Source organism: Rosa chinensis, chromosome 5 (genome assembly GCF_002994745.2).
Source record: "Rosa chinensis cultivar Old Blush chromosome 5, RchiOBHm-V2, whole genome shotgun sequence".
In the NCBI taxonomy this organism is placed as follows: Eukaryota; Viridiplantae; Streptophyta; class Magnoliopsida; order Rosales; family Rosaceae; genus Rosa; species Rosa chinensis.
Genome location: NC_037092.1, coordinates 29,220,223 through 29,240,301, shown reverse-complemented (window position 1 = coordinate 29,240,301; position 20,079 = coordinate 29,220,223). Strand labels below are relative to the sequence as shown.

At 37.7% G+C, this 20,079-nt stretch overlaps 2 protein-coding genes across 2 annotated transcripts; both read right to left on the bottom strand.

The window, feature by feature from the left end:
- Positions 1-4,056: 4,056 nt before the first annotated feature.
- LOC112167529 lies at positions 4,057-5,724 on the bottom strand. Its single transcript, XM_024304557.2, has 2 exons — positions 4,955-5,724; positions 4,057-4,730 (listed from the first exon to the last, which is right to left on the bottom strand). Exons 1-2 carry the CDS (start codon positions 5,604-5,606, stop codon positions 4,306-4,308), a joined length of 1,077 nt encoding a protein of 358 aa, XP_024160325.1. The 5' UTR covers positions 5,607-5,724; the 3' UTR covers positions 4,057-4,305.
- A 5,292-nt stretch (positions 5,725-11,016) lies between these two features.
- LOC112165285 (ADP-ribosylation factor GTPase-activating protein AGD5) lies at positions 11,017-16,485 on the bottom strand. The gene is made up of 11 exons (XM_024301773.2): positions 16,205-16,485; positions 15,370-15,428; positions 15,124-15,214; positions 14,753-14,807; positions 14,573-14,663; positions 14,231-14,465; positions 13,142-13,355; positions 12,838-13,010; positions 12,266-12,616; positions 12,107-12,165; positions 11,017-11,423 (listed from the first exon to the last, which is right to left on the bottom strand). The coding sequence occupies exons 1-11, from the start codon at positions 16,253-16,255 to the stop codon at positions 11,255-11,257; spliced, it is 1,548 nt and encodes a 515-aa protein (XP_024157541.1). The 5' UTR covers positions 16,256-16,485; the 3' UTR covers positions 11,017-11,254.
- Between the last annotated feature and the right edge of the window lie 3,594 nt (positions 16,486-20,079).

The window sequence follows — 20,079 nt, the reverse complement described above, 5'->3', positions numbered from 1 at the left end:
CTACTATTTCCAGTTGCTTTAAGTTTTTAGTGTCCGACATTATAATTTCCAAAATTCGCAAAATGCTGCTAATATCACTGACAGGTATGGTTTTCCTTCTGAAGACGATCAGTGCCACCTGCACGCAACAATGTAAATTTTGCTGACTACAAATGAAATTTGCTATTTCAACAATATAGCCTCATACAAACAAGATTCTAGAGGAGTCGGATCCATTATATTGCACACGCTCGAAAAAAATGGTGAAAATCCACACGTCATCTCTTAAACACACGCGCGCACATGTGTAGAAACCATGAAGCAAAGAAGACTACCGACCAGCCATTCTGGGGTCTTTCATCATCATCATCAGTTAGCAATTTAGCATGGATCAGATAAGGTAACAAAAGCCCCTTCTTCTTTCAGTTTCATCACCATTGGGAATGGCATCACTAACCACAGACGGTACCGTCCAACATATCCGAGAAGATCGAGCTTTGTGACAATTGGTCCCCAATTTGGGATCGATGCTGCCAGAATTCTATAAATAAGGAGCTCCCTTTAGCTCCAAGTTTTGTTTGTATTTATTTCTTTCATACTTGCAAACGTTAAGAGTGAAAGCAGCTGAGGACTGTTTTTTAGATCGAGTGCTTATCCAGAACTCCCACCAATTTCCAAGCCTTTTTTTCCCACACCTATTGTTCCTGCCAAACGTTTGGCTTGAGTTATTATGGTGAGGAAGTTTTCTGGCATTTTGAAAGCGCTGATTTATAATATAACGGCTGTTTGACTGCTTGGGATTTGGACTTGTAACTTACATGGTGAAATGTGTTGTTTGGTACGGTGAAGGGATAATGTCCATTTAATTAAACGTACAAAACTATGGAAATTATTCTATGCAACAACGGTGCAAATAATTCAAACACTTATAAGATGATCTCAACCATTGATATTTATAATTAATATTTTTATTAATAACCTAAGAGTGTATTTAATATAATCTAACCATCAATTTATGTCGGTGCACTAAATCCTCTCCCGGTGGTTCTTATTTCAAATGATTCAGATAGATTATCTGATTTTCAGTATTGGATTAAATCTTTGAATGTAAAATTTTTCTAACCTTTTGGAGTGGAAACAATGTCGTATAGCGTATAATTGGCTGGTCTAGCTTACTCTGTTCCATTTCCATATTGATAAAGTAATATGGGGTTCACATCCAAAACTAATTTGCAATGAATGAAGTGACTCAAACCATTATAAACACATAAGCAAAGTTATATTTTTCCAATGTGGAAGTTATATTTTTTCACATTCTCAACACATGAGTCATTACCTGATTTACCTCCACGAACTTCTTCCCCACCAGAGGAAAAGTGAGAAGGTGTCTACTTTTGATATCCTCTTTAATCACGCCGGCCGGTGAAGATGAGATGTTTGATGTTCATCGTGTTGAGCTGTTCTTGTTACAGTTTTCTGTAATAGTTTAGCAAGATTTACACTATAATAATCCAATGCCCATAGAAAGAAAGGGAAAAAAAAAAGAGGTGAGGCGAGTTAAATGAAGAGGCCATCAACATTTGAACTCTCAAAATTTGCAGAATGCTGCTGACCGGTGGGTTTGGGGATAATTGGTTTTGTAAGGTGATGTGCTTGGAAAAAAAGTTTCTTATTGATGTATACTCGACCAGCAATGTTCTCCACTTCTCCTTCAGGTGAAATCTATGGAAAGTTCTTGTCTTTTGATGAGAAATCTATGGAGGGTGCATGATTTGATTTGAGGTGAAACTTATCCAATTGATGCGTTTCCTTCAAATGCGGCAATTCCCGTGGAGCATGCGAGAGATTGTCCAAGAGCCTTTAATTTTCACTCTACGAGTCTACGGTCTCTCACATCTTATTTTTTCTGGTCTCAAAAAATCTTATTTTATTTAAAATAAGGTAATTTTTAAAGAGTATTTTCTCAATCTTAAACTTTAAGGACCCTCTTATTATTGAGATCATCTATGGTACTGAGATGTTTATCATACACTAACTTTACATCTAATTGAACTAAAGTTATAATTAATTTAAACCATATTTGCGATATTAACAACAAAGTTACCACATTCGTTTATACTATTTACATATATATTGACGACAATTTGTTCAAAAACTTATAACAATATCGTAGATTGAGTAACTATCTCTAATAGAACTAAAATTATCTAAAAAATTGACTCTCCTTATCATAATCACAACAAATTTGTTATCATATTTACAGCATATCACATATTTTTAGGTATCATAGAATTTCCCCTTATTATTGACGTGTAATTCGATCAATAGTCAAAATCCTTCAATCTCTATCCTTCACTTGGCATTTAGGACTTGTGCAAAACCTAGTCGAATAATTGGAAAGTGTTTCGCCATTTAATTACCATCATCCAGCTAGAGTTTATCCAATAGATTGCAATTAATACTTAAACAATCTTGGTAATTAGTCGGCTTTTTTGGTGAGAGACGGAGAGGATTCAGGATTCTTGTATAGGAACCTAAACAACCAATGGTTTTGCTCCTTCAACTAAATGATGCTACAAAAATTAGTGGAACTCTACGCATGTCATCTCTAGAATGGACGCGCGCGCATACATATCTGTAGAGATAGAAACCATGAAGCAGAAGATTACCGACCACCACTAATTAGTAGCTAAGTAAAGCCATTAATTCCAGGCTCTTTTAACATCATATGATAAGGTTACAAAATCCCCTTCATTTTCAGTTTTATCGCCATTGGAAATGACATCACTAACCAGAGACGGTGTCGTCTAACATATCCGTGAAGATAGAGCTTTGTGATAATTGGTACCCAAATTTGGGATACTGCCAGAATTGAATAAATAAGGAGCTCTTTTTGGCTCCAAGGTTGGTTGTATTTATTTCTGTCATACTTGCAAACGTTACATGAGTGAAAAGCAGCTGAGAACTCTGCTCTTCTAGGCAGCCAAATTTCTGGGTTTTTTAATTAGTGGTCAACACTTGTCTGCATTTTTCTAGATTGAGTGCTTAACTGCTTATCCAGAATTCCCACCATTTTCCAAGCTATTTTGGCCACGCCTACTGTTCTTGGCTTCTTGCCAAACGTTTGGCTTAAGTTTATTCTGGTAAGCAGGGTTTTCTGGGTCGGCATATCACCGCCATTTTGAAATCGCAGATTTATAACATAACGTCTGCTTGACTGCTTGGGATTTGGACTTGGAACTTACATGGTGAAAGTGTTGGTTGGTGAAGGGTACGTTATGGCATGGTTTCCATTTGATTAAGCAAGTTATAGAAACAAATGCATGTTCTGGTATCCTCAAATACGCCCGTAGAAATGTGACAGCTACCACATTAGCTCTACATGTTTACCATTATGTGAAAACATAACCACCGATTTCAGATATTTTTGTGTTAATTACATTTCACCCCAATTATGAATTATTCATGTCCACCTATCTATTTTATTTATATAAAATAAAAAAGTTGAAATTATAGAACTTGATGCAAATTAATTAAGGATGTGACAACCGATGAACCGAAGAGTTACAATAATAGAAACAATATAAGTAAATATTATTGTATTATGTTCTCATTTATGTAGTAGATGTTTTGAACTCCCGATATCTGACTTTACATTGATATGTTGGTGATTAAATAGATTAATTTGATTCAGATGCAAGATGGCTCTATCTATTAATAAACTAATAATATCAAACTATTATATTATATATTAAACTAAATTTACTTGATATATCGATAGTCTTACACATGTAAGGTGTTGTTTTGTAATACAATTGTCTAACACATAAAAAAAGTATCATTTCTCACTTGATCTTGCATATGTAATTATCGAACATTCTAATTCCTAAAAGTAACTTCATCCCAATTTCAACTCTAAAATTTCTTGACAACATAACTGAAGTATAAACAAGCTCTTAATTACTCGCTATTGGATTTTGAGCATCTTACGAATAGAAGGTAACATTTCTCTCTTTGATTACAAACTCGTACTTTCTCAAGCATATATTTATAGTTCCTACTTCCTACAACTACAAGTATAAACAAGCTCTTAATTACTCGCTATTGGATTTTGAGCATCTTACGAATAGAAGGTAACATTTCTCTCTTTGATTACAAACTCGTACTTTCTCAAGCATATATTTATAGTTCCTACTTCCTACAACTACAAGTACCTTCATCCCTCTCGAACAAACGAGAGGGAAAAATAATGGACATTGGCAAAACAAAGCAAACGCGATAAACTTTTTGGCGATAGATATCTAGTAAAGTGACCAAAATAGCTCTCTAAACCGAATGAGCTAACGGCGCCGCCAGGGCCGCACGGCCGATCATCTCCTTGTACTGTTTCAACGACTCCTGCCTCTGCAGCCTCATCTCCTCGTTAAACTTGTTGATGAACGCCTCCACCCGCCGGTTCAACTCGTCCTGACTCAGCGACGGTTCCTTCCTCAGCCGGGCCCCCGACGACCCGGGCGACTGTCTCACCGGCGACCCCGTCGCCGTCGTGCTGCTCCGCTCGTGGAACGTCCCCGACTTGTTCATCGTCTTGTTGTTAGCAGGAGGGGTATTCTGGTCCATTCGCCGCTCCCACGTGTCGGACTTCTTCAAGTGCCTCGTTAACGGCACCGATCGGCCGTCCGTTATCGTCTTCCACGTGCTCTCCAGCGTGTCGTGCCTCTTCGACTTCGACACTCCCAACGACCTCCCTCCTGCAAACAATAAATTTAAACTCAACTTTTCGTTCAATTTACCATTCTGCCACTGTCTTTTCAAAACCAGCTCTCCCCCACAAAACGAGGCCATTATCGACTTTTCAATCTCCATAAGATAAACGTTTAGGTTCGGTGATCGATCGGACCAGTAGGATAGGCCGTTCCTTCATTCCTATCCGCAACAAAATTCAAAAAAAACGCAAAAACGACAAGTCGTTTACCTTCAGGGCTAGCTTTTCTGTGAGCGAATCTAGCAGAAACCGGTGGCCTCTGGTTCTCATTCAACCAAAACTCCATGGAATCCTTCCTCTGCAAACCACTCCGTGCAGGCCTGGATGCCGCGGCGGTGGCGACGGCGGCGTCATCACCGACGTTAAGAACCTCGCTCTTCTCCTTCTCCGGCTCCGCGTTCAAATCCTCAACGGTCTCAACCGCCGCTGCATCTCCGTACGAATCGGAAACCTCCGGCAACACATTGGAATCGTAACCGTACTCGCTCAGAGCGACGCTGTTGTAGGATGTGTACTCAGGCCTCACTTCCGCGGCGGGGATCTTCACCGTCAATACCGGAGCGACGGATACCATCTCCGGCGGCGGCGGAATAGTTTCGGAATCGTGATTATCTTCGGATTTTGGATTATGGAGCTTGGAGGAGGCGACGATGCTGATGATGATGCAGTTGATGAGGATGTAGAGGTAAGGAGGTGTGAGCCAAGAGAGCAGAGAGCTCCATAGAGAAGGCACTTGCGAGGCGACGAGGTCCGCGGCCACCGGAACCGAGAGCTTCAGTGCGACGGCCATGGAGACGACGCCGGTGGAGATCAGCACGATCTTGAGAGAGAGTAACCAGTTGTTGCTCCAACTCGTCGACATTTCTAGCGGGTGGTCGGAATCTTTCCTTTTCCGGCGACAGCTTTGTGTTTGAGAGAGGGTGGGGTGGGGGCTTTGGGACCACAGAGAGAGAGAGAGAGAGAGAGAGAGAGAGAGAGAGATAAAGTGATGAGAGAAGGGAAAGGGGTTATATAGGGAGGGAAGGAGAGGGCGTGGGGTTTCAATCAAATGAGAGCCGATGGATCAAAGAGAGGTAGGGTGACACGTCAGCACTATCGGGTGTTCTCAACCTGAAGAAGATGGCCCGACCCGCCAATAAAAATGACACGTGGCGAAAGTCGGGGGAAATAAATTTTCCGACCAAATGTTAGGAGTAAGTATGATAGGATTGTCATTCTCCCAAAAAAAAAAAAAAGTATGATAGGATTGAATATTTTTCTTTTTCTTTTTTTTCTCTTTAATATAAAGAAGATAAAGGGTTTCAGTTCTGCCTCCATTGAATATTTATCTATATGTACTAATGATGTACCTTAACGGCTACTTATTAAATGATCTCAACTTTTCATATTTGTAATTAATTTTTTTAATAATAACAAAAAATGCAACTAATATTATCTAGTCATCCAGTTTTGCTGGTGTAAAAGTGCACACCAATACTCTGAATCCCTTACAATGCGAGGATATGATTTGGTGTTTCATTTTTTCGTTACCGATCTAATAATTCAACAATCTTACACAAAATTTAATTTGTGCATTTAATTTTTATCGTTTGATTTTCGATTATTATCTTGTTTTTTTTTATTTTATCTTTTTCTTACTTTGCATTAACACCACCCATTCCATCTCCACCTTCACTGACATATCATATAACATCACAACTACATAGGTACACATCCTCTAACAAAGTCCAGTTGAAAGCTAATGAAAATGAGCAACAAGTTCGACCGACATACCCCGACAAATTTCAATTAACTAAGTTGTAATTTCGGCCAAATCTTGCCCTAATTTTATCAATTTTCTTAGATTTCTACAAGTCACTGGGATTTTTTGTTAGGGTTTAGAAGACGACGCTTATAAGAGATGAGCACTACCTCTCTTAACTTATTTTATAGTGGCCAAGCTAGCCGTACATGTCAAGATCACACAACAGGTAATTTTGCTTTCCAGTATATAACCCACCGAAACAACCTGGAGAGTCTAAAAGTACGCAGCAAATTCCAGACGATTCTCGGGGTCGGAGCTGGGGCTTTCCTTTCTCTGTTTATTTAACCATGGGAAAAGTGCTTTAGAAGCTGGGATTAACTATTTAATTAATCATGTGATTCATGTCCATATTTCCATGACGACCTTCGCATGTTTAAGCTTATAATCCAAGGGGGAAAAGAGAAAACCTTTGTAGTAGAATAATGGATAATTGATTGCAAGTACCTAGTGGGGGACCAGCGCATTGTTTACTTGTGAGGAACAGTAGAATACAAGTACTTAAAAGCGGATCGAACCGCATCTCTCAACGGCTATATAAAAATGTGACCGTTAACTCCGGAAGGGGAGTGTGCCTTTGCGGGAGGAGGGATCCTAAATCCCCGCCCCATCACCCACCGCCACCCACCATGGGCAATTGGGGGGAGGGTGGTCTCTCTCTCTCTCTCTCTCTCTCTCTCAATTTTCAGCTTCCGACATGATTAAGTAATAAACCGACCACGTTTATCAGCCAGTAAACATTCCAAGTGAGTTGAAGGATACTTTGTTGAAAATTGCTAATTAATTTGGTGAGTGCATTAACCAATTTAATCCAACATCTCAAATGGAATATCTATGCTTTTCAAATATTTAACCTCACTAAGCTAAACTAAATTTTGTGCAACCTCAACAATAGTTTTATTATTCATGCATCAATATAGATAATCTCTCTCGTATGTTTGACAATTTTATATACACAAAAGTGTCAAGAATTACTACATTTTAAAACTCTATAAGTTGGAATTATGGTGTCTATTTGAGGCTCATAATATATTCTCACTAAGATTTTGTGAGATGAATAAAGTTCTGCAACTATGTCTTTGATAGATGAGCAAAAAAAATTTAAAAAAATTTGCATTCAAAATTGTTTAGCCAAAGTTTGACATAATTTCTTATTTTATCATTCTTTTGTCAATTTTGAAATTCTAGGTTGTGTATCTATACTATTATTAAGAGAAGAGAGGTTGCTCTCCATATCTGATTTTTTTTTACCAATTTACCTCTTACATATTAAAATAATTTAAATCAGAAATAAGCAATAGAGATAATAAAGTCAATTAACAAAATAAAAAATAAAAACAGAAATTCAATTGCATTTAGTGGAGCCGTGGAGGGAGTTTCCACCATTTTTAACTACCTACACTGCTACACCACACACTCTTTAAAAAAAAAACAAAAAAACAAAACAAAACTTCCAACATGTAGCGTGTGTAGGCCACTGCTAGTCTTATATAATTAAGGCTTTGTATTTTTCTATCAAGTCTGTTTATCGAATTGCCTATATTCAACAATTAATGAACTAATTAGTTGTGGTGGCCGATTGGTAAAAAACCCAACTGGAGATGGTACATCCAGCGTCTGACACGGAATTCGTTGGTAAAGGGCCTAAAGGCCAATACCCACTGCTAACTATGCTTCATAGTTAATAGACGGTATACCCACAATTTAGTGGGTGTGGCTAAAGGTCAGATTTCTGGTAGTGCAATGAGGTTTTGTATGAGTTTATTCCGTTTGGAGAAGAAAATGTAGCTAACAAATCTAGTGGTGGCGGATAATAGTCTTGATTCGTGGTAGGAAACTAATATGCTACATTTGCTACCTCATACTGGAGCAGTACCCATTGGCAATTATGTGCGCGGCATGTAATTCTTGGCCATATACTCGTATATATACCTAATTTCACCAAGATTGAGACCAAAAGCAATCTATTACATAATGCAATTGCAGAGTCAACGGCTGAGTAGTGAGTAATAGTGTAATACAAGGAACATGTGGAGTTGTGGGTTGCCAAAACAAAAACAGAAACAAGAATAGATAATTTGTGGGTTGGCCATCTCATGTGCCTGTCAGTTGTCTACAGTCCAAAACCCAGAAAACTAATGTTCAACAAATATAATTGAGCACTTCTTCAAACCCACGCTAGCTACCACGAATCATTTACTTCTTGATTAATCTTATACCAAGTCACCCAGATGCAATCTGAGGGATCTACGTATTAATCTAGTCGTTGAAAAAAACCAGTAGGTGCAATGATTTAGCAGAAGTGTCTTATCGTATCAAATTTCTCAATGATTTGGTGGATTAATGACCGAGTTCAATCATGAGTTAAAGACTTAAACATTTGCCGCCAAACCAATCATCACCAAGCTTAATTACACTCGTGTTATTGTTTTTAGGAGCAACTAAACTCCTAGTACTGTTGTTTGGTCAAATATATAAGCATGCATGCTTATATGCTTATACGGAAGTATGTACGTCCAAAGAACTGCCAGAAAAGTCCCATCAGTTGTTGAGGGCCAAGATATTATTGCACATCTAAAGTCGTAAGATGTGTTATTCTAAAAAAAAAAAAAAAGTCGTAAGATGTGTTTGTTTTGCAAACTTCAGTTCACTCGTTGAAAATGTGAACCACCTATAGCCAGCTAGCAGGACGATGAGAAATACAAGACGCAATACACCAAGAAATTAACCTATTCATTTTCTTATTTCAATGTGCCCAGAAAATGCCTGGATAGGTTTTCTTTGGACAATACTCTGTCTAATGGAGTTTGGCTTCTGTCCAAAGTAGTATCAAACTCTTAAGTATCTCTATACATCCTACAGCGTCACCGCTGATTCTAAATTGTTAGATACCACTATAAGAAATTTATAAAAAAAAACATTTAGTCCTTCAAATATGACAGACACCTTCTTTATGAATCATTCCAGTCTTAAACTTTCGATCTCACCTAGCATTGCAACTCATTTATCATAAAATCTACCACATCAGATTGTTATATTAAATAATGATTTAGAAACTTAACGATTCTAATAATGAAATTACACTATATTTTGGACGTGCGAGCAATGTCTAAACTAATTTGGATAAAAATATTTTTTGATTATATTCTTTTCAAAACAGTAGTGGTCAGGGTTCGGATCAGGAGTAGGAGTAGGAGTATGTCCATTTATGGAATATACTCATGTATGCTTAATGGGGTTAAGGACTTGAGAATAACCTACATTGCGTAGGAATCATATCTTTTGTGAATGAGTCAGGAGAGTGCTCGGTCGACGTTCTACAACTTGTCCCATTCTCCTGATTAAGCCCCCGCCGGCCGCCGACACATCCGGGACCTTGCATCACCATCACCCATTAGGCCATTATATCAAACAAGAACAAAAGCAAGTATGGAGCATTTTTCTTTTCCTTTTTTTGGTCTGAAGCGAGTATATAGATAGCATGATATTCGATCATCTTCACCTGGAGCTATGAGCGTGCATGCTTCCAAAGCTCCGGTCAATACGTGGTGCTTTGTGATTGGTTCCCAATTACCAAGTGGGCTACTATGTTTTACTGTTTGTTAGCACGTTGCCGAGTGTGAACGTCAAGGAATCAATGATAAAGATTTTGGAACTGTAGATTGTAGCACACCATCTTCTTCATCTATATTCTCATGCCACTACCAGTCTACCACCGTCTAATTGTCCAGTGAGTGACACTTGTTCGTCACCAATTAATCGCACGGTATTAACCCGAAAGAGAAGTCCAAGATTTTTTTTTTTTTTTTTTTTATCAAAAAAAATTGTCCAAGATTGATACCTACACTTTGTTTGGAAATTTCAAGAAATACCTAAGAAAACTTGACTCAATTGGTTGCACGTAAGCTATTGTGTCCGTTAGTCAGACACTCGGATCACTACAGAAGAGAAGCCACACTCAGACCACTATGATGATCATTTAAACTATGGTGTCCGTCAGTCTCTAAATATAACCTAATACCTGCTTTCATTTTTCCTTCACTTCTTATATTTAAATGATTTAGTATGGAATTCTTTAGATAAGACCAGTCAATTCAACTAGATCAAAAGAAAGCCACAGTGAACAATGGAAGTCCGACGGCTAAAAATGGCTGAAACCGGCCTAGTCGATTGATTAGCCACACGACTTTACACACAGATCGTCATACACATGGTAGAGAGGAGCAATTTCTATTCGTGTTTGTGCAGCTATAAAGAGAGGATGAAGACAATCAATAGGATTGAGACTGAGGTTGGCAGCAACATAAGAGAAGCCATCTTCTGCTTAGAGCTTCAAACAAGTAAAAGACTGAACAATTGTAAATCTCTCTACACGCAGACCATCTTACATTATGTAGAGATGATCATGAATAGGTCATTATTCCTGATTTCTTTTCTTTAAGGTCCAAAGAACACAGTTGAGTGGAAACAATTTAAATGTGATCAATCTAAAACCATCTTATTTCTCAAATAGTTCTAACCATACAAATGAAGTAATCACCAATAGATGAAATGCCAAAAAGTGGTACTGCCTCTACAAATAGATTACAAACCCCAGTACAGGTGGAAAAAAGGGGAACGAAAGTAATATTTTCCTGTGATTCAACTGTTCTTTTCAATTTTTTTTAATGGTATAACAGAGACATCGGATCATCACCCATCATGGGTCCTCACTGTTTTGCGAACATCCCTTGTGTTAAGGAAGAGAAATCATAATCTTTTCCCTTTTGTATTGGGGTAGAAGAAGCTGCTGCCGATGTTGGAGCCGGTGACTGAGTTTTGTTCACTCCAGCATTTGTAAGGCCATTAGCTGGGCTAACTTGGGGCATAGAATAAAAGCTGTAAAAGAGAAGCAATGTCATGTTATGAAAATAGAAGATTCAAGCACAGATAAGTTTATTAAAATTTTTTCATGTGTTTAGTATCCAAAATCCAAATAGGGTGTCAAAAACTGTGAATACACTCCGGAACCAGTTACGAGATGTACTAAACTGCTAAAGAAGGACAACAACACAACTAGATGCTGCATTACCATGAAATGATGGATACTTTTAGAGAAGTAAAAATGCACCCATTTCTAGGTACTTGGGGTTTTATATTCCTCGCTTTCCAGTATAAGCTTGTGGGCATAATAATTGAAGTCATTATATTTAAGGATAATGCTTCCAAAAACAAAAAAACACCCAGGACATACCAGACAAAGGAAGTACCAGTCCCAGATTTATAACTGAAATTGAAAAGAAAAATCTGGGGCAATTCCCCAAAAGTTTGAGCTCTAGCAAAAACAAGAAAACAAAACTGAAGTATTCATATTGTGCTCAATTTCCAAATTTGAACAGTTGAGAGTACATGCACAACAAGGACAAATCACAAATATTACAATAAAATGTTCCGAAGCTCAATTTCCTGGGGATTATTTACATTGACTTTTACTAATTTCAGTCTGTACGAAAGCATGCCTCAATAACAGATTCTACCCATGTGGCAGCTAAAACTCAGATAAGCAGAGATATATGACATACCTAGACGTTGGATATGGAACAGAACTTCCAGTTGGATTTGCCGGTCCCGCTGTCCTTGCCTGATTCAGAAGGATAAATAACAAATGAGAAACTCAGTAGATGCAGATAGATGAACTAACATCACATGATTAAGTAAGCATGTCCATCTGTGGACCCTACCTGTCCATCTATAGGCATCATCATTCCAGGAATTTGGTAGCCAATGTTTGGCCAACTTTGGGAGGGTAAACTGCTTCCATTTGACACGGGCTGTTGAGCAATGCCAGGGAACTTTTGGTCCATGCCAGCAGATTTAGCTGCAGCAGCCATGAGAAAAGACTGCTGCTGAGCCAGCATTGCAAGTTGCTGTTGGGAAGGTAAATTGCTTCCATTCAAAACAGGTTGTTGTGTAGTGCCCGGAAACTTTTGGTCCCCACCAGCAGATTTAGCTGCAGCCATGAAAAGAGACTGCTGCTGAGCCAACATTGTGAGTTGCTGTTGATGCATAGCGAATGGTGACACCATATTGGACTGCAGACATTCAAACCATCATATAAGATAACACATATCTCCGTACCATTTTGAAACATTCACTAGACTAAGTTAGAAGGCTTGATGATAGTAAAATAAAACAAACTTCAACAATGGAGCAAAGTAATTTTTCCAACTAGCAGGGAAAAAAAAATTGTATTGTTTACTGATAATATACTTTTTTAACAGATTGTAATTGTACATAACAAGGCATCACATACCTTCTCAAAAAGACTCATAATATCATTTTTAACATCTTTCTTGGGTTTCTCTGCAATAGGTGTTAATGACGGTGAATCTGCAAATAAATCCTCGATTCCTGATGCAGACTTGCTACTGCCTTCTGCTGCATTTGGTGGACTGGTTTTCTCAATTTTTGATGCTTCATTAGCCGCTGCAGATTAAAAATAACCACATCTCTCAAACCCATATACTGACGAGAAGCCTGAACTCTGAACCAAACAGCCAAAATGAACAAGTAAAGGATAGCTAGTTCCGGTGATAGGGAAGAGAGTAAGGACATACACTGGAAACCTGCCCAATCATTATCGTCAGCTGGTGCTGCATCTGAGCTATTCTCACTGGGACTTTCTACTGAGAGCATGCCGAAAAGGTCAGTAGCATAATCAACTTTTGGAGGCGCAGCAGAAGCAACTTCAGCAGCTGGCTTTGTTGCTTCAGCCTGTGGAACTGCTGGTTCTGTTTTCTGAACATTTTGTGGTTTTGGGACCTGTACAACCTGTTGATATATAGATAGAGGATGGATCAAAATTTCTGAACATCAAACTACTATTTCCAAAAATGGGGTAACAAAGCAACCTATAAAAATAGCACATCCCCTCTCCTCTGCAGAACAGAGTGATAGCAGAAGAAACAGGCTTCATATGAAATGTATTTTAATCATCATATGGAATGTATCCAGTTTATCCTCATATGAAAGACCTCTATTTTAATCACCACTACAAAGTCCTACCCATCGACATTTAGAACATGTTTACTCCGCATAACTGAAAGCCTTTATCCTCATATGAAAGACCTCTATTTTAATCACCACTACAAAGTCCTACCCATCGACATTTAGAACATGTTTACTCTGCATAACTGAAAGCCATAGACATTTCAGTACTGGTATGAGACTACTCATAGATTTTTGTCCATGCGACCATCTTATGGCAATGCATTATTACCCAGCATAACATATATTCTAGTACACTGTTGCTACAGTCCTCAAACAAAAGTTGGTCCACACAAGTACTACAAGGGGACTAGCAAGCACATTTAACATGGTTTTTGGAGGAAGATAATTTCTGATTTTCCATAATTAAAAAAGAAAAGAAGGTAACATAGCAATGCATCCTCTTAAAGGAATTTGCGTTTGGGCTGTTTATTCTTTCCTTTGTTTCTTCTCAATTATTATTAATTCCTTATTTCTTAGAAAATCTAGTTGATATAATGAACTAATAATCTTTAAATCCTACATTTATATCAATAGTTAATAGTCTGATAACCAGAACCACAGGTAATATAGTTATGAGAAATCCATCGGGCACAATCACATGAAAAAGAATGTAAACAGACAAGTGGGAATTGACAGAGAGACACGCTATAACATACATGATCAGGCCCTTTAGGAGGAACAGGAAGACTGATTCTTCCAGCAGGAACACTGTCTCTTCTACTAGCTGTTTGTATGTTCTTCCTTTCCTCAAATTTCTTTTCAGAATTTGCGATATACCCATGCCCACTGCTTTCAACAGGTCTCTGCCAATGTGTGGAAGCATTTTCCTCACGTCCTCTAGAAGGTGATTTTGGTTTTCCATCTTTAGCGACCCATCTCTTATCTTCATACCTGAAGCGAATATCCAATCATTACAAAAGCAGTTTTGATACTTTAGCTAAATATGCATAACAGAGGAAATGGATGCTAGTTGTCTTAGGGATACCGCTGGGACGCACTTTGCACGAATAAAATTTTCAATACCAACTCTGTCATAGTTTGGAGGTAGTTCTGCTTCCCAGTAACTATTTGCCTTTTCATTTCCCATTGCTGTACAAAATCAGAAAAATGATTTCAATCCTAAAGAAAATATTCATCAGCCGGTAGAACTAGGGGCTTAGTCTAGCAGACAAGCTTACATTGAATAAATGCCACCTGCTCTGGTAGCCATGTGTCCAAGGTAGCAGACCTCACCTGCAGCAAAACCCAACAGTATCAGATGAGCCATTGGATAGGGAATAACTAAAATTAAAAGTCAAAAAAAGAGAGAGAAAGAACTGTATACGACAGATAAGAACATATGGGCGAATACTTGGTAGCCACATGTTATCAATGAATGTGATCATGATGCTATATGAGCACGGGGAGGTTGGTAAAATAAAATTGCTTGGTGATATGCTTCAATATTGTTGGGGGCAGGGGGGTTCCAAAATCCAAACACATGAAAATCATCCACCCTACAGGTTACATAATACTATAACAAACGTGGCATGAAAAATGAAAAACTCACCTTGGATATGTGGACCCCGAGACTTCTGTGGATCCCAGAACACTGCATGCATACAAAGATACCTAAGTTCACACTGGCCCATCTTGGACCCCTGCAAAGCAATTAAATCACTCAAAATCAGAACAGGCTACAACTGCTAAGGTTTTCTTTTAGAAGCATTGTTCTTAAGTCAAATTCATTCTTATGCTTCAGTGTTCAATATATATCTATGTAGATCATCTCTTTAGAATTCTTCCAGCTACATACTTGGCTTTGCAGTCAGCACATTCCCTATTCTCTGGCAATTTAAGAAGTCCTTCCAGAATCTGCATAAGTTGAAAAACAAGAAAAACATAAACAAGAGAACCACCAAATAATCAAAGAGGGTCATTCAAGAACCTTGAACTAGAAGGCCACAAGGATTATAGTTTATGTTCTTTTTCATTTGACTAAAATTTAGGATCACAATCACAATGTTCCGAACCACCTAAAATGGAAAACAAGGACCGCCGTTAAGGCCATTTGATTGTTTACGGTACAAGGACACAAAGCATAAAATGATCTTAAAACCACATGTTAGTCAGAATCGGCGACAGATTCCTTGAAAGGGTCCTTCAAGACTAAATCCTCTAAGTTACCGAAAACATTAACAAAGTTTCACCTAACTGATAACACCAAATGAATGCCAACTAAACAATTGCATACTCTCACAATAGTTCTTAACTATGGCTTAAAACAAAACAACATTCCATGTATATTATCAAGCATCCATTCCCTTAATTCAGCTGACAACAGAAACAAACCAATTCGCCATTCAAATTATTGCCAATTAACACTTAATCCATATGAATCAGATAAACCAATGAGTGCCCAGACCTACAGATCGAATCTCACCAAATCCATATGCGAAAAATTATATTTGATTTTCAGAAATCCGAATCAAAATCATACAAACAAAGCAACGGAAGGAGCAGAAATCCAACGCCACAATCAAAGATCAACGATCCAGTGGAAATCGTAACAGAATCGGACGAAATTTGAAAATTTTGAAGCTACAGAAGTTAAAAGAGTTTTCAAGAATTTAGAGGGAGAAAAAGTGGACCTTTCTGTGCTTGGCGTTGAGCTCCTTGGTGACGTTGGCCTTCTCGTTCATGGTGACCGTACAACGAAATCGGCAGAGAGGAGGAGGAGGAGGAAGAAGAAGAAGAAGAAGAGAAGGCAGCTGCAATGACGAAAGGTCAAAATAGTCTTTTCGGGGGCTATACCTCTCTCTCTTCCTGAATCGTTCTTTCTCTCTCTGTCTCTGATTATAATACGACCACCCAAAGAAACGAAGGAGAGAGATCGCAGCAGAGTCGCTCTTGACTTTGTTTTTGTTTTTTTTTTTTGGACAAATTTATTTTTGCTCTTCTATTATCTCAGTTTTTTTTTCTTTTATTTTTTGCGTTTGTATTTTGTCTCTCCCTCTCTCTCTTTTGTTTGTTAAATTGTGCAACGTGTCTCTCAAGTAATTTTATTTTTTTGGGTACAATACTCGAGTAATTATTTGGTTCGAGTCATATATTTTCTTTTTCCTCTAAATAAAACGTATATATACACATATATGGTTCAATTTTTTGGCTATTTTAAGAGATGTTTTGTGAAACATGATAATATATCGGTAAATGGGATGTTAGTGAGAATTCAACTTAAAAACAAGGACCATTACCCTAGACACATTCCCTCTTAATACCATACAGAATCCAAAAAGGAAAGGATCCTTACAAACTCAGAGTCCAAATGAAAGTCAAAGCCTAACTTTATGTTGAGAGAGAGTATGATCCACAAAGTAAAGACCAAATCACTATTAGAAACCTCAACAGCAATTGCGGTAAATTCACTAAAAAAGAAAAAATCTGAGATAAGAATGCTCGTCATCTCCTGAATTTGAAGTACGGAGGCCAAAATGTGTCTAAACATTGAAACCTTGAAGGGAATTTATGTTAACCTTAATTTTCATTTTTTGGGCATGATTAACCCTAATTGACATGGACATAAGTTTTTTTTTTTTTTGTTCGATGACAACATGGACATAAGTTATACAAATTAGGTATCGATAATGAAGTTTGTCTATATCAATGATAACTGAAACAATGTGTGAGAAAGAAGAAGTTAACATGTCATCCTCCAAGGTAGGAAAATGTGGCTTCAAAGTTATTCTCCCAAATTGATGCAACAAACAATAACACATCAACTTCAAATTTCAAATGTTATGAGAGAATATCATGGTGGGAATCTATATCCATCCACTAACAAGTGGGATGGCAATAAAGTTTAGGTTGGCCAGGTGATGATAATCCACATCATGGCTGGATCCCCTTTAGTGGGGTTTCCTATGCACAGATATGAACTATCTTATTCCATTCTGTTGAGAAGTCTTATTTATTGATTTGTCTAATTCTATTTTTTCTTAGTGACTTTTTTCTTGTTGGAACCTTTTTGGTAACTCGGCGATCATCTTTGTATGATTGGATGGTGGCATTATTATAGCTAATCACCTTTTAAATGAGTTTTTTTTTTTTTTTTTTTTGAGAAAATGGAAACACACCAATAGTATGTCCCGGTTTATAGATCAAGAATAGTACAGAAGACTACTCCAATAATACATTTCTGCTCAGAGTAGTCTATGGCACATAAAAATACCTCGCCTTGCAGGCAATCTAATCTACCTAACCTTAAAACGCCGAGCACGCAATTGTGGTACGCTAAAGCTAAGCACTTCCACAAGACTCATAGAAACATTCTTACCAGCATAGACAATCAAAACTAGGATAACCTACTAAGCAACTATAGGTTCCTTCCCATTAGACGGGTTAGAACCATTGACAACCTCAACTAAAGTAAATTTTGGCAAACCATTTACCAACTTTTCCACTTTTCGTGGAGACTTACTCTTCTTTGATGGAGATTTTTTCATAGGAGAAGCCTGAACCACCTTGAACTCCTTTGTTTTGTTTTTTGTACCTTTCGGCCTACCTCTCTTCTTGTATACCTTCTCAGTCGGCTTCACATTGCACAAACCCATGGTCATAGCATCCAGATTAGTTCTTCCTACTGCCAAGCTCAATCTCATTTTCTTTGGAGAGAATCCCTCCTCATCCACACGCTTACGACGCAGTCCACAACCAGGAGAATGCATTGCAGGATTCAGTGCATGATTTGTCAAACTGCTTGCTCCAAATGTCCCCTTACCTGAGCCATCAGACTTAGGCTATGTTTGGTATGGCTGTTCCTTGAGAAAAAGCTGGCTTCTGCTTATTTCTGAGAATAAGTGGCTGAAAAGCAAAGCTGCTGAGTGTTTGGTAAACTGGCTTTTTATAAGGGCTGTCAGTGGCAGAAGCAGTGGCAAAGTGTTTGGTAAATCAAACTGGCTTGTGCTTTTTATTTGTGGAATGACCGAATTGGACATGAGAGATTATTTTGCTTAATTAATTGTATATAAAACAATATTGTTCAAATGATCTTGTTATTCTTTTTAATCTTTGTTATGTCCGTATTAATTTTTGTTAACTTTGAATTTTTATAAAGCATGGTGACTATTTGATTAATATTGGACAATATGATTTTAAATCATGGTGACTATATTATTATAAATCATAGTTTCTAGTTCACATCAAATGTTCACGTTATTACGCGCATTCATCAAACTTTGAGTAATGCTATTTCTTATTGCTTCCATTTCTTGTGCACCGTGACCATGATATTCTTCTTGTACATCATCATCCATTTCTATCTCACCACTTGACCCATAACCTTCTCTTTCTTCACTGCGGACAAAATGTCTATCACCTTGTGCATGTATCCGTATATAATTATGAAGTGTCATGGTAGCAATGACAATCTTCACTTGCTTTTCAAATGAATAACCTTGCATGTCCCTTAAAATCTTCCACTTTTTTTTCCAAACTCCAAATGTGCGTTCTATAACGCCTCTAAGAGAAGAGTGTGCTTGGTTAAATACCTCTTTTTCATTTCTTGGTTCTTGCCTACGGTATTGTTGAAAATGTTGTCTCGGACCTTTATAAGGTCCCAAAAATCCATTCATTTGAGGGTATCCGGAATCTACAACATAATATTTTCCTGTAAAATAAAGAAATGTCAAATTTTAACAAAACTTCATTCAAAGCATCACAAAATGTCTATCACCACAATAGCATTCCCATAACTTCAATATGACTTGTTCTGTTTGAACCCAACACCCCAAATTGAACCCAACACCCCAAAATTGGATTCCTTTTTTCCACAGACTCTTAGGACTTCTTCTCTTGCCTTTTCTTGCCCGTCTGGGTGCATAGCCAAGACAATCATGGTCCATGTTAACAAGCTTGAGGTTGTTTCTTGGCCAGCAAGGTAGAACATCTTGCATTCCTCAACCACATCTTCAATTGTCATCATCTCCTTGCTTGTTGTGCTGCTACTTATATTTTCTGATAAATGTGTCTGTCTGCAACAGTAGGCCTAGCAAGTCATCAACACTTGATTCTCCGGCTCTTATGGCATTCATTTTGTTCCGGATAATATTTCGTAGCATCAATGTGATCTCATTGTGCAATTTCTTTCTCCTCTGATTCTTCTTTGTTGGAATAAATCTGCCCTCAACAGTTGTTCAGATATCAAGTAGTTCTCTCAAGAGTAAATATGAAAGCATGAAAGATGCTAAATTTTCTTTCAATATGGCAATGTACCTGAAACGCCAATTATAACAACAATTACCTGCTATTCTGGTTTGTAAAAGATATAACCAACAATTATAACAAGAACTACGACAATAACAACAATTAGAACAACAATTAGAATCTTTGCAGAACTGCGAATTTAACAACTACAAAAATAACAACAATTATAACAACAATTAGAACAACAATCTAAATCTTTGCAGAACTGCGAATTTAACAACTACGAAAATAACAACAATTATAACAACAATTACAACAACAC